Genomic DNA, 14,600 nt, shown 5'->3' with positions numbered 1-14,600 from the left:
TTGCCAAATATCTTATTCCCCTTTTTAAGCGTCTTGATTGACTTTGGATTATTGTGTCTATTGTAAGCAAAGTAACTAACTATTGTTCCAGCAAATTTTGATCTGTCTTTTTTTTACTTGCCCACTTCCTTTACTAAGTGAAACTCCAGTCCATCAGGGGCCTAGCTGTGTTCTAAAACTGAGGGGATTTTTAATTTTGTATGACTTCAGTTGATGAGGAAAGACCATTAGAAGAATTATTATATATTTATTCCATGAAAGGTGTGTCTTATCTGATATTTATTTATTATCTTCATATGTAAGCAACACCTCATTTTTGAAATTCTCATTCTTGTGTTCAAATCCCTCCATGGCCTCGCCCCTCCCTATCTCTGTAACCTCCTCCAGCCCTGCAATCTTCCGAGATCTCTGCGTTCCTCCAATTCTGGCCTCTTGTGCATTCCCGATTTTAATCGCGCCACCATTGGTGGCTGTGCCTTCAGCTGACTAGGCCCTAAGCTTTGAATTCCACCCCCCCCCCCCCCCCCCCCCAAAAACCTCTCCGCCTCGTGCTCCTCCTTGAAGACGCTCATTAAAACCTAGCTCTTCGACCAAGCACTTGTCCTAATTTTCCCTTTTGTGGCTCTGTCAAATTTTGTTTGATAATCGCTCCTGTGAAGTGCCTTGGGACGGTTTACTACATTAAAAGCGCTATACAAATCCAAGTTGTTGTAAGAGTTGACACTTGTCGGTTCCCGTGGTTATTAATTAAACATCCCAAGACATCTCCTGACCACCAGTGTTGTGTGTGTGCCCTGGATGTGAAGGGCCCCTACATTCATGAGCATGTGGCTGCTGGGTTTGAATTCACTTCAGCTGGATGCCCAACACAACCAGGAGACCTCAATCCCAAGGTGGGTTTTGGATGACGAGGACCCTGGAGCTTATCCGAGCTCATCCTTGCAGAACAGCTGATCCATTATCCCCTTTTAATATCTGCCCGAACAGAGTGGAGGGTGGTGGTGTGATACTGTACCTCCGACAAGGCAGCGACCCTTCGTACGAAGGAGAAACCAGCCAGGGTGCTTTGCTCCTGATATTGTATGTTATCCCGTGCCTCTGTCAAAAAGTGTGTGTGTCTATTAATAGATAGAATAGCTTGCCAACACACTCTCGGCTCACGTGTGGAGAATGTTCATTTGGTTGAGGTACCGAAGACTGAATGGAGTCTGTGGAACTGCACCCCAGTGAGGGAGCTGGTAACTTTTCTGGGAGGGGGAAGGGGGCGGTGGGAGGGTTCAAGTGGTCAGGTATGAACCTTGCTCTTTGACTTGACCTCAATGTGGCCTTGTCCCCTCTTCTCTTCCCCTCACAGGCTGGCAGCGATGGGCAGAGCATCGGCAACTGCCCGTTCTCGCAGCGGCTCTTTATGGTTCTCTGGCTGAAGGGCGTCACCTTCAACGTCACCACAGTCGACATGAAGAGGTCAGTGGTGCGCGTGGCGGGTTGGCACGTGTGCGCATGCTCAAATGGTGTGGGAGGGAGAAAGTCTTATCCTCGTGGAGAGATCTTCTGGAATTGCATATCGGCCGTGGCCTCAATAGCGCAATAAAGGTGTTTACAAAGTATTTACAGCACAGAAACAGGCCATTCGGCCCAACTGTTCCATGCTGGTGTTTATGCTCCACACAAGACTCCCCCCTTCAACATGTTTAAAGCCACATGATCCACCAGCATAATTTACCTCCTGGATGATTCGAGGTGTCTCTGAAGGAGGGAGGGAGGGGATTATGTAGTCTTGTTGAATGAAAAGGAACTTAAGCGCCTTGATTGGGCTTGTGTTTATCATTTGGGGAAAAAAATTATTTATCTATCATCTATATTTAATGGGGCAGAAATTCCTCCCCAAACACGCGAGTACGGAAGGGGTACTCACGCGTCTGGCCGGAGGAAATGCCGGTTTTCAGCATGCACAGCACATGCGCTGAAAACCGGCATTTCCTCTCCTCTCACCCGAGAGTTGAAGAGGCTAGCGCGTGCGCTGTAGGGGGCAGCGTGTGTGTCTTGGATTTCCTGTGTTTTGGGGGATTTGCGCATGTCTAACGGCCTCCGGTCTTTACGCTTGTAAAAAGCACACGTAAGTATTTATTTTTACAGGTAAGTGGTGTTTTGGTGTAATTTAGAATTTTTTTTCCACAGGTTTATTATTTTAAACAATCTACAATAAGGTAAGTTTAGTTTTAGACCCTTTTTATTAAAAATTTATTTTTTCAAAAAAAAAAATTATTGTTTAAATTTTTTTTAACTTATTTATACTTAATTTAATTGGGATTTTTTTAAAATTTTATTTAAAGTTTAAGTAGTGTTTTGGGGTGCAGTACTTCTCATGAGTTTGACAGTTCTTACTCAAACTTATGAATGAAGTTTCCCCTCCCCTGATTGGCTGAACAGTGCTCACCTGATCCCAGCCGGCACATCGCACTAACTACGCCGCTGGGTCAGGTTAGCACAGCGCGCCGACATCAGAACCGGGCCACTGACAGGAAATCCACTGCGGGCCAGGTTTCAGATGTCGGTGCGCAGGGTGAGCGCACATCGGGGGCTTGCACGCGCGGCAAGCCCCCGACACCAAGTTCTGGGCCAATATACCTATCCAGCACCACTCCAGGTAAGATCGGCCCTGTTGGCACAGACTGAAGCCTGAGACTTTCTCCGTCTATACGGCTCCGTGCCACATCACATGGCCCGTTCATCCACTGTCTTTCATTCCTGGGAGACTCCAGGGCTTTCCTGGAGGGTTGGCAACCCTGACTCTACCCTAGCAGCAGGCCCTGGCCTCCAAAGCGTGCTCCCTTCTGCACTCGTGTAACATTTTCCCATTTCCTACCCCAGCCATTCCAGAGGCCCCTTGAGCGCAGCTGCTAATTTGGTGGCTCACAACAACTTTCATTTATATAGCGCCTTTAACGCAGTAAAACGTCCCAAGTCGCGTCAAAGGAGCGTTAACAAACAAAGTTTGACGCCAAGCCACATGAGATATTACGGCAGACTTGGTCAAAGAGGTTGGTTTTAAGGAGCGTCTTAAAGGAGGAAAGAGAGACGGAGAGGTTTAGTGAGAGACTTCCAGAGCTTAGGCCCTCGGCAGCTGAAGGCACGGCCGCCATTGGTGGAGCGATGACAATCGGAGGATGCGCAAGAGGGCAGAACTGGAGGAGCGCAGAGATCTTGGGGTTGGGGGGGTGGGGCTGTAGCATATTGGTAATGTCACTGGACTAGTAATCCAGAGGCCTGGATTAATGATCCAGAGACGTGAGTTCAAATCCCACCACGGCAGCTGGTGAATTTAAATTCAGTTAATTAAATAAATCTGGAATATAAAAGCTAGTATCAGTAATGGTAACCATGAAACTATCGGATTGTCATAAAAATCCATCGGGTTCACCCATGTCCTTTAGGGAAGGAATTCTGCCGTCCTTTCTGGTCTATATTTGACTTCAGCAATGTGTTGACTCTTAACTGCCCTCTGAAATGGCCTAGCAAGCCACTCATTTGTACCAAACCACTACGACAGTCATTGTGGGATTACCTTCACCACACGGACTGCAGCGATTCAAGAAGGCGGTTCACCACCGCTTTCTCGAGGGCAATTAGGGATGGGCAATAAATGCCGGCCTTGCCAGCGCCGCCCACATCCTGTGAATGAATTTTGTTTTTTAAAAAAGGGGCGAGGCCATGGGGGGGGATTTGAAAACCAGGATGAGAATTTTAAAAATCAAGGCGTTGCTCAACTGGGAGCCACTGTAGGTCAGCGAGCACAGGGGGTGATGGGTCAGCGGGACTTGGGTGCGAGTTAGGATACGGACAGCAGAGTTTTGGATGAGCTTAAGTTTATGGAGGGTGGAAGCTAGCAGGCTGGCCAGGAATTGTCCATGTCGAGAGGTAACAAAGGTGTGGATGAGGGCTTCAGCAGCAGATGAGCTGAGGCAAGAGGGGATACGGGCGATGTTACAGAGGTGGAAGTAAGTGGTCCCATTCAGCCCATCCGCCTCTGCTGGACTTGAATGCATGTCTAGCTGGTTGAATTTGACCAGTGAACCGGACTCTTGAAATGTTGTAGTCACTATTTAACCCAAGGTCTTTTTTTTTTCTTTCCTCCCGGATTTAGGAAATTTGAGAACAAAGTCCTGGAGGATTTGGCTCCTGGCGCTCAGCCACCATTTCTACTCTACGAGAATGAAGTGAAGACAGACACCAACAAAATTGAGGAGTTTCTGGAGGAGAACCTCTGCCCTCCTAAGTACGTGTAGCTGCACCACGCGAGGTGGCTGAATATACCAACAATGATGGACCAGAGGGTCTTCTCCTGTCCATCAGCCTGTCCTACCCAACTGCGATAGCTTGTGCATCACCATACTGTACATACACTCTCCTCCAACCCAGCTCTACTGTGGGCCACGGCTGGCCCAGACTCTGACCCTCCTGCACCATTTATTGGCACTTGCGATCTGAAATCGGGGCGTGCAGCTCCCCTGTGCACGGTGGGAATCCTCGGTCTCTTGTCTCCTTGTTCCCCAGTCGCCCACCCATGGAAACAATCCTAACCGCAGTAAGGTCTCCCAGGCTTCATTCTCCCTCATACTGGATGCTCCTCTCTCCGTGCCGCTCCCACTCACTGCTGCTTCTCCTGATTATGCAGGAAATGTTGGGCCCCACACTTATCCCATTCCCCAGTCTGCCTCTCTCTTTACCCCCACCCCGAGTCATGAGCATTAGGAGCAGGAGTAGTCCATAATGCCCCTTGAGCCTGCTCTGCCATTCAATAAAATCATGGCTGATCTTCGACCTCATCTCCACTTTCCCGCCCCCATCCCCACATCCCTTGATTCCCCTCAAGTCCAAAAATCTATCGATCTCAGCCTTGAATATACTCAACGACTGAGCCTCCACAGCCCTCTGGGGTAGAGAATTCCAAAGATTCACCGCCCTCTGAGTGAAGAAATTTCTCCTCATCTCAGTCCTAAATGGCCGACCCCTTATTCTGAGACTGTGACCCCTGGTTCTAGACTCTCCAGCCAGGGGAAACATCCTCCCTGCATCTACCCTGTCAAGCCCTGTAAGAATTTTGTATGTTTCAATCCCCAAACTTCCGAGCCCCATTCCCAAGTCCCTGCTGCCCTTTCTCCCCCCCCCCCCACCTCCCAGTCACACTATGTCCGTGTCCTAACCTCCATAGTTTACACCTCTTTCCCCAACCGAGCCCCGCTCTCCCGACTGTTTCGATGGTCGGCAAGTTCCTGTGTCAGGCGGGCAGGGTTATGATGTCTTCCCTTTAAAGTTTTGAACCTTCGGTTTCTTCTTGGTGAGCAGCTGTTTTTGGGAATATTGGACAAGACGTCGGGAGAAATCCCTGTGCTGCTTAGTAGTTCTTTTCACCACCTCCCTGCCCAGTCCGCAGCTGAGACCTGAAGGGCCTCCAGTGCAATCCCTTGGTGTCTAGTTAAGTGCTGTCAGCTGGGAAGCAGGACAGCAACCCCGCCCTGCTGGACTAGTGACGGAGAAAGGCTTCTGAACCCTAACCTGTGACCCTTAACGGGAAGGGCCCAGAATTGGAACCCTGTGTTCTTCCAGTCACATGCCTTCACTCACTCCACTCATTTTCACTTGCACCCCCACCCCCTCTCCTCCGCCCCCCCCCCCCCCCCCCCAAAAAAAAAACTGGCTAAACTCCCTGTTTCTAATGTGTGATTTTTTTTTTAATTTTAAGATATCCACGACTTGCCGCGAGGAACCCAGACTCCAACACTGCCGGGAGTAATGTCTTCTCCAAGTTCTCGGCCTACATCAAGAACTCCAATCCCACCATGAATGACAGTAAGTGGCTCGTTATCCTTTGGGAAGCAGCCTCTGTTGCAGCTCGGCATGACTGGGGAGGGGTGGGGTGGGATTGGGTCCTTGAGTCAGTAGATCAAGCCTTCCTATTGGCAAGGGGAATCTCCCTACTGTTTAGGGGTCAGCCATGAGTCCGAAGGTCGTGGGTTCAAGTCCCACTCCAGAGACTTCTGAGCACAAAATCTAGGCTGACACTTCAGTGAAGTACTGAGGGAGCGCTGCACTGTCAGAGGTGCCGTCTTTCAGTTGAGACGTTCAAACCTTATTGGATGGATGTATAAGATCTCACGGCACTATTTCGAAGAAGAACAGGGGAGTTAACCCCAGTGTCCTGGCCAACATTTATCCCTCAACCAACACTATTATCCGGTCATTATCTCATTGCGGTTTGTGGGAGCTTGCTGTGCGCAAATTGGCTGCCGCTTTTCCTACCTTCCAACACTGGGTACACTTCAAAAGTACTTCATTGGCTGTAAAGCGCTTTGAGACATCATGAGTTTGTGAAAGGCGCTATAGAAATGCAAGTTAGATCTTTTGGGTGAAGATTGGACGCAAAGTAATCGAGGGGTACAGCCCAACCGATTGGGGCCATGGAGCAGGGATTATCTTGGCCATGCATTACCGCATGGTTGCTCAGTTCTTCCAGAAGGATGCATGGTTGTTACTTTTGTGGGTTGCCCATGACCAGCTCTTTTCTCCGCCCCCCCACCCCAAGGAGTGTGTTGACTTGTGTGAGGCTCCACGTGCCTGTCCCTTTGCTCAGGTGGCTGTGCTTCATACGTCGGTCGAGCTGCTGACTGTTGGTAGACTCCCTGGGGTGGGATGGGGAGGAAAGGGCTGGTTTCCGAGCAATCCTTGCCCAATATCCAAAGGTCACTAGATACAGATCAGAAGCATCCCTTGCTGTACCCTGGCTAAGCTCCGTTAACTTGGCCTAAAGGAATTGAATCTGAGGTCTCCATGCCGGCTGCTGGGGGTGAGGCTGGTGGTTAGTAAGTTTCAGAATCGTGCAACACAGAAGGAGGCCATTTGGCCCATCGTGTCTTTGAGAGAGCTATCCAATCAGTCCCACTCCCTGCTCTTTCCCCATAGCCCTGCATATTTCTCCTTTCCAAGTATTTATCTAATTCCCCTTTGAAAGTTTCTATTGAATCTGCATCACCCTTGCAGGCAGCACATTCCAGATCACAACAATTCACTGCGTAGAAAACAAAATCTCCATCTCCCCCTCTGGTTCTTTGCCAGTTACCTTAAACCTGTGTCCTCTGGATGCTGACCTGTTGCCAGTGGCAACAGTCTCTCTTTAACGTCCTCTCTCAATATCCGTCCTAATTCTTAACACCTCTTATTAAATGTTCTCTGCTCGAAGGAGAGCAATCCCGGCTCCTCCAGTCTCTCCGTGTAACTGAAGTCCCTCATCCCTGGTATCATTCTGGCAAATCTCCTCTGCACCCTCTCCAAGGCCTTGACATCCTTCCTAAAGTGAGGTGCCCAGAATTAGACACAATACTCCAGCTGAGGCCTATCCAGTGATTTTGAAAAGGTTTAGCATAACTTCCTTACTTTTGTACACGCTGCCTCCTATTTATAAAGCCCGGGATCCCGTATTTAACAACAACTTGTATTTATATAGCGCCTTTTAATGTAGTAAAACATCCCAGGGCGCTTCACGAGCGACTATCAAATAAAATTTAACACCGAGCAACATGAGATATTAGGACAGGTGACCAAAAGCTTGGTCAAAGAGGTAGGTTTTATGGAGCATCTTAAAGGAGGGGAGAGAGAGAGAGGTTTAGGGAGGGAATTCCAGAGCTTAGGGCCTCGGCAGTTGAAGGCACGGCTGCTAATAGTGGAGTGATTAAAATCGGGGATGTTCAAGAGGGCAGAATTGGAGGAATTCACCACCACCTTCTCGAGGGCAATTAGGGATGGGCAATAAATGCCGGCCTTGCCAGAGATGCCCACATCCTGTGAATTAATTTTTTTTAAAAGGTCGAAGCCATGGAGGGATTTGAAAACCAGGATGAGATTTTTAAAATCGAGGCGTTGCTTAACCGGGAGCCAATGTAGGTCAAGCGAGCACCGGGGGTGATGGGTGGATGGGACTTGGTGCGAGTTATGAACTTGGTTAGAATGTGGAACTCTCTACCACAAGGAACTGGTTGAGGCAAATAGCACAGACGCATTTAAGGGGGAGCTAGATAAGCACATGAGGGAGAAGGGAATAGAGGGTTTTGTTGATGGGGTGAGAGGAAGAAGGGTGGGAGGAGGCTCGTGTGGATCGTAAACACTGCCGTGAATCTATTGGGCCGAATGGCCAGTTTCTGTGCTGTAAATACTTTGAATTCTGGGTGAAGTTGACCGAATAATGAATTGGCGTCAATAGAGACGTGGAGTGCATGTGCCACTTGCCTTTTCGAACTCCTTTTGAGAAATGAAACTAGACGGGCCAGTTTCTTTTGTTTTTCTCTTCAATGAGCTGGGTGTAGCTCATTCTGAGTAAGAGTTGAGGTGAAGGTCATTCCTGTGCTGCTATTCGGCTTTCGAATCTACTACCGGCTGGGCATCTAAGATGGTGAGATTACCGAGTGGAACAGAAGCCATTCTCTTCCTCTTTGGCAGTTCTGTTTCATTCCTTCTCTTCTGGCAACCCTTTAGTGTCAGCTGTGGCTCAGTGGGTAGCACACTCGCCTCTGGGTCAGAAGGTTGTGGGTTCGAGCCCCACTCCAGGGACTTGAGCACATAAAGCTAGGCTGACACTCCCAGTGCAGTGCTGAGGGAGTGCTGCACTGTCGGAGGTGCCGTCTTTCGGATGAGACGTTAAACCAAGGCCCCGTCTGCTCTCTCAGGTGGATGTAAAAGATCCCGCGGCACTATTTCGAAGAAGAGCAGGGGAGCTCTCCTCGGTGTCCTGGGCCAATATTTATCCCTCAATCAACATAACAAAAACAGATGATCTGGTCATTATCACATTGCTGTTTGTGAGAGCTTGCTGTGTGCATTTTTGGCTGGCGTGTTTCCCACATGACAACAGTGACAACACTTCAAAAAGTACTTCATTGGCTGTAAAGCGCTTTGAGACACCTGGTGGCCATGAAAGGCGCTATATAAATGCAAGTCTTTCTTTTAGTACCTTGCCCAAGTGACACACTTTTTCTCTCCTGAATATGGCTTGTTACTGGGCAATCTGACGACCGGTGGACATTGGGGCGGGGGTGGAAAGAAGAATGACATCTGAGGCGAGGGAGCACGATTCTTTCCTCCCCACTCGTCCCACTTTATTTAGAGGCCAGGTGACCATGTGTGTGTTCGCACAAGTGTGTGCGCGCGCGCAGGGTCGTCTTAAATGTTGCCTTTGCAGCCTGAGGGGCCCCCCCCTCAGATCAACGGGGGTGGGGGGGGGGGGGAGGAGTAGTAGTCGGATTTACACCCAACGGAGGGTGAAATCGGGGCGGCCTGTTAAACCAGCCTTGCACCCGATCCAGTCAGTTTCCCGACTGGTGGGTTGGCTTTAGAATTGCTGCTCGAAGTGTGGGGTCGACCTCTGGATTGCAATAACTCTGAGCAGGGACTGAGCCTGGGCCCTTCCCCGTCTTCTGACTCGGTGCAGTGCCGTTTTGTACTTCTACATTAGGTTTCCGTTCACTTCGGGGTTTTTTTTTTCCTGTTGCTTCTCCCCTACCCCCTTCCCCCCCCCCCCCCCCCCCCCCCCCACATTTCCTCCCCTTCCACCTTGGCAAACTCTGTCAAAGGCTCAGACTGCATTCCTAGCTTCCCTAAAGTCGATAAAGAATTTCTCGGCTCCCTCCTTCAAATTTCAGCTCCAGGGCATTTTTCTTAAATGGCTCCCCCTACCGCTCGAACATCAGGCCAATTCATCATTTAAGTGTAGTCACTGTTGTAGCGCCTTGGGGACGTTTTACTACGTTAAAGGTGCTATATAAATACAAATTGTTGTAGGATATGCCGCAGCCAACTTGCGCACAGCAAGCTCCCACAAACAGATCATCTGATTTTAGTGATGATTACATTGCATAGGATATATGGCACAGAAACAGGCCATTCGGCCCAACCAGTCCATGCCGGCGTTTATGCTCCACTCGAGCCTCCTCCTCTCTTTCCTCATCTAACTCTTATCAGCATAACCTTCTATTGCCTTCTCCCTCATATGCTTGTCTACCCTCCCCTTAAATGCATCTGTACTATTCGCTTCAACCACTCCCTGTGGTAGCGAGTTCCACATTCTCACCACTCTCTGGGTAAAGAAGTTTCTTCTGAATTCCCTATTGGATTTCTTGGTGACTATCTTCTATTGATGGCCTCTAGTTATGCTCTTCCCCACAAGTAGAAACACACTCTCTGTATCCAGTCTATCAAAATCTTTCATAATTTTAAAGACTGCTATTAGGTCACCCCTCAGCCTTCTCTTTTCAAGTGAAAAGAGACCCAGCCTGTTCATTCCTGATGGGTATACCTTTGCATTTCTGGTATCATCCTTGAAAATCTTCTCTCCACCCTCTCCAGTGCTTCTATATCCTTTTTATAATATGGCTACCAGAACTGTACGCAGTACTCTAAGTGTGGTCTAACCAAGGTTCAATACAGGTTTAGCATAACCTCCCTACTTTTTAATTCTACCCCTCTAGAAATAAACCCTAGTGCTTGGTTTGCTTTTTTAATGGCCTTGTTAACCTGTGTCGCTACTTAAGTAAGGAACACGGCCAGCGTTCCCGCTCTGGATCCCGTGTCTGCTACTGGAAATTGTGTGTTTTGGAGTGAGGAAGGTATGTGGCTCAATAACAACCCCCTCCCACCCCACCCCATGGTATGGTTGAGGAATAAATATTGGCCAGGACTCACGGGGAGAACTCTCCTGCTCTTTTTTGAAATAGTGCCCGTGGGATCTATGTCCCACCAAAAGGGCAGATGAGGCCTCGGTGATTTAACACCTCATCCGAAAGATGGCACCTCCATACTGCACCGGGCGCGTCGGCCTAAATTTTGTGCTCGAGTCCCTGCAGTGGGACTCGAACCCGCAACTTACTGACTCGGAGGCAAGAGTGGCTACCCGCTGAGCCGCGGCCAACACACAGTACAGCGTCCAACCACCTCCTTGTTAAAAGAGCGATTCTTCTTTCTCGCCCTTAGCGTTGGAGAAGGCTCTCGTGAAATCTTTGCTGAAGCTGGACGAGTACCTCAACACGCCTGTGCCCGAGGAGATCGATGAGAACAGCACTGAGGACATCACTGTCTCCAGCAGGAAGTTCCTGGATGGCAATGAGCTGACTCTGGCTGACTGCAACCTGTTGCCAAAACTCCACATTGTCCAGGTAAAAACCGGCAGTTGGTTGTTTTATTTTTAATGGAGGGTCTAGAACTGGAACCTTATTGATTAAAGTAGTGGAGCTTTTCCTCTTGTAGAATGATATAGCACAGAAGGAGGCCGTTCGGCCCATCGTTCCCATGCTGGCTCTCTGAAGGAGCATTCCAATTAGCCCCATTTCTACAAAAGACAAATACTGCGGATGCTGGAAATCTGAAATAAAACCGAAAATGCTGGAAATGCTCAGCAAGTCAGGCAGCATCTGTGGAGAGAGAGAAACCGAGTCAATGTTTCAGGTCGATGTCCCTTCGTCAGAACTGGAAAAAGCTGGAGATGGAGTAGGTTTTTAAGCAAGTGTAGGAGCTGGGAAAGGGGGGGTGGAGGAAAGAACAAAAGGGAAGGTCTGTGATCGGACGGAAGGCAGGAGAGATTAAGAGACAAAAGGGCTGATGGTGCAAGGCAAAAGGAGATGGTAATGGGACAAGTTAAGAAACAAAAGATGGCTCTAGATGAAGTGTAAATGGCAATGGTAGAATGAAAGACAGCTGCCATGTGGGAGAGAGAAAAAAAGGGGGGAAGGAATGGAAAAAAAATGATGGGGGCTGAGGTTATAGTCTGAATTTATTGAACTCTATGTTGAGTCCAGAAGGCTGTGAAATGCCTAATCGAGAGATGAGGTGCTGTTCCCCGAGCCTCATTTCTACCCCCCTCTGCACTTCCCGACCGCCCCCCCCCGCCCACCTTCTCTTTCCCCATCACCCAGCAAATTTTTCAAGTCTTTACCTAATTCCCTTTTGAGAGTTACTATTGCTCCTGTTTCCACTGCTCTTTCATAGTGAATTCATCATAACTCGCAGCGTAAAATAAATTCTCCTCGCCTCACCTGCCAACTATCTTCAGTCTGTTACTGACCCTCCCACCAGTGGAAACCATTTCTCCTCACTGACTCTATCAAAACCCTTCATGATTTTGAACACCTCTATTAAATCTCCTCTTAACCTTCTCTGCACTAAGGACAACTATCCCAGATTCTCCATATAACTGAAGTCCTTCGACCCTGGTATCATTCTGGTAAAAATGGTACGAGATTTTTAAATTGAGTTTTTTTTAAAGAGAGCTTGATGCAATAGAGTTGAAGATTATGAATAGGATTGAGAACACTGTCTCCTTTAGAGCAGAGAAGGTTAAGAGGAGATTTAATAGAGGCGTTCAAAATCATGAAGGGTTTTGATAGTCAGTGAGGCAAATTGATCACAATGGTGAAGGGGTGACAACCCAAGGGATAGAAGTTTTTTTTTTTTTTTTTTAAAGTGAGGAACTTGGGAGTACGAAGTAAGGAAGCACTTTCTAAACCAAAGGTTAATGAGAGAAAGTAGGAATGATACCAGGGATGAGGGACTTCAGTTATGTCTATTAGGCAGAACCGAGGATGGCTTGCTTCCACACTAAAAATGAGTTCTCGGGTGACTGAGTTCAATGTGGGACCTACAGTCTCTGTCACAGGTGGGGCAGACGGTGGTTGAAGGCGCAGATGGGTGGGGTGCTTGGGTTGATGTGCCCTCCTTCCGTTGGCTTCCGCTTGCTCCCGGCGAAGAGACTCGAGGTGTTCGGCGCCTTCCCGGATGCTTCTCCTCCACTTTGTGCGGTCTTGGGCCAGGGATTCCCAGGTGTCAGTGGGGATGTTGCACTTTTTCAAGGAGGCTTTGAGGGTGTCCTTGAAGCATTTCCTCTGCCCACCTGGGGCTCTCTTGCCACGTCGGAGCTCCGAGTACAGCGCTTGCTCCGTAAGACAAAGGTCCTCTACCAACCTGCCCCGCCACACAGTACTGCTCCCCGATTATCAAAATCCATGACGAGGCCATGGACAATGTGGACCACTTTCCATACCTCCGGAGCCTACTGTCAACAAGGGCAGATGTCGATGACCAAGTCCAACACCGCCTTCAGTGTGCCAGTGCAGCCTTCGGTCGCCTGAGGAAGAGAGTGTTTGAAGACCAGGACCTCAAACCCAGCACCAAGCTCATGGTCTACAGAGCAGCAGTGATACCCGCCCTACTGTATGCTTCAGTTATGTGCAGAGACTGGAGAAGCTGGGGTTGTTCTCCTTGGAGCAGAGAAGGTTAAGTAGAGCTTTTAATAGAGGTGTTCAAAACAATGAGTGCTTTTGATAGTGTAGATGGGGATGAAACCATTTCCTGTGGCAGAAGAGTCGGTAACCAGTGGGCACAGATTTAAGATCATTGGCAAAAGAACCAGAGGGGCGAGATGAGGAACATTATTTTTATTCAGCGAGTTGTTGTGATTGGGAATGCACTGCCTGACAGGGAGGTGGAAGCTGATTTCAATAGTAACTTTCAAAAGGGAATTAGATACAGACTTAAAAAGGAAAAATTTGCAGGGCTATTGAGTGGTGGGTGACGGAATAGAGCAGGGGGTCTAATTGGACAGCCCTTTCAAAGAGCCAACACAGGCACGATGGTCCGAATGGCCTAATCTGTGCTGTAATCTATTAGCAGATTGTGTTGAGCGGGTATATATTTTTCTTTTACTTATAATTCACTTTTCTTCCCCACCCCTTTTTTCTTTCTCTCCTCTCTCCTCTCTCTCTCTCCTAGGTGGTGTGCAGGAAGTACCGAGCCTTCGAAATCCCTCAGCAGTTCACGGGTATCTGGAGGTACCTAAAAAATGCTTACGACTGTGAAGAGTTCGCCCACACCTGCCCGAAGGACGAGGAGATCGAGCTTGCTTACGCTTTGGTGGCCAAACCTCTCAAATAAGGAGCCCGGTCAATGAGGAACAACTTTAATGGAAGAAAAAAACAACTAGTAACACAAGTGTTACTGGATGAGCAGCCGAGTAAAATCTCCATAGAGCCGCACGGCCATTTTGATAGATTAAATCTTTTTTTTGTTTTTTTAAAAGAAGTATTACTTGATCAATGTTCAGTCTTCTAGCTGCCCTTTATTTGCTTGCCTGGAGTATTTCCTCAAAATATATATTTATGTTTAGTCGAAGCCTGTGTGGTTGCTTTGGAAACGAGACAATGTAGAATTCTGGCCTACTTGGGTCTGGATTTCACTGGCAAGGTGTTGGTTAGGGGGTTAAAGTGGGCAGAGGTCCACTTTCCTTCTTTGAAAGGGGGGGGGGGGGGTGCGGTAACAATTTTCCATTTACTAATCTTTTTAACATAGAAAAATAGGAGCAGGAGTAGGCCTTTCAAGCCTGCTCCGCCATTCAATATGATCACCACATGGGCTGCAGCAGTTCACCACCACCTTCTCGAGGGCAATTAGGGATGGGCAATAAATGCTGGCCTTTAAAAAGCATAAAGCCCCAAACTGCTCGTCAGCAGGGAACAGAAGTTCTGGGGGAGGGGTGGTAGGTCTGCTGCCCTTGCGTGTTGGTACAG

At 48.5% G+C, this 14,600-nt stretch overlaps 1 protein-coding gene across 1 annotated transcript; it reads left to right on the top strand.

The window, feature by feature from the left end:
* The first annotated feature begins 1,350 nt into the window (after positions 1-1,350).
* LOC147096018 (chloride intracellular channel protein 1-like) lies at positions 1,351-14,205 on the top strand. The gene is made up of 5 exons (XM_085974983.1): positions 1,351-1,464; positions 4,145-4,276; positions 5,744-5,850; positions 11,017-11,198; positions 13,807-14,205. Exons 1-5 carry the CDS (start codon positions 1,409-1,411, stop codon positions 13,966-13,968), a joined length of 639 nt encoding a protein of 212 aa, XP_085831109.1. The 5' UTR covers positions 1,351-1,408; the 3' UTR covers positions 13,969-14,205.
* Positions 14,206-14,600: the final 395 nt, after the last annotated feature.

This window comes from Somniosus microcephalus, unplaced genomic scaffold (genome assembly GCF_052327205.1).
Source record: "Somniosus microcephalus isolate GS21.2 unplaced genomic scaffold, FLI_Smic_1.0 unresolved_chr1, whole genome shotgun sequence".
Lineage (NCBI taxonomy): Eukaryota > Metazoa > Chordata > Chondrichthyes > Squaliformes > Somniosidae > Somniosus > Somniosus microcephalus.
The sequence above is the reverse complement of the archived record's forward strand: the minus strand, read 5'-3'. Positions and strand labels throughout refer to the sequence as shown.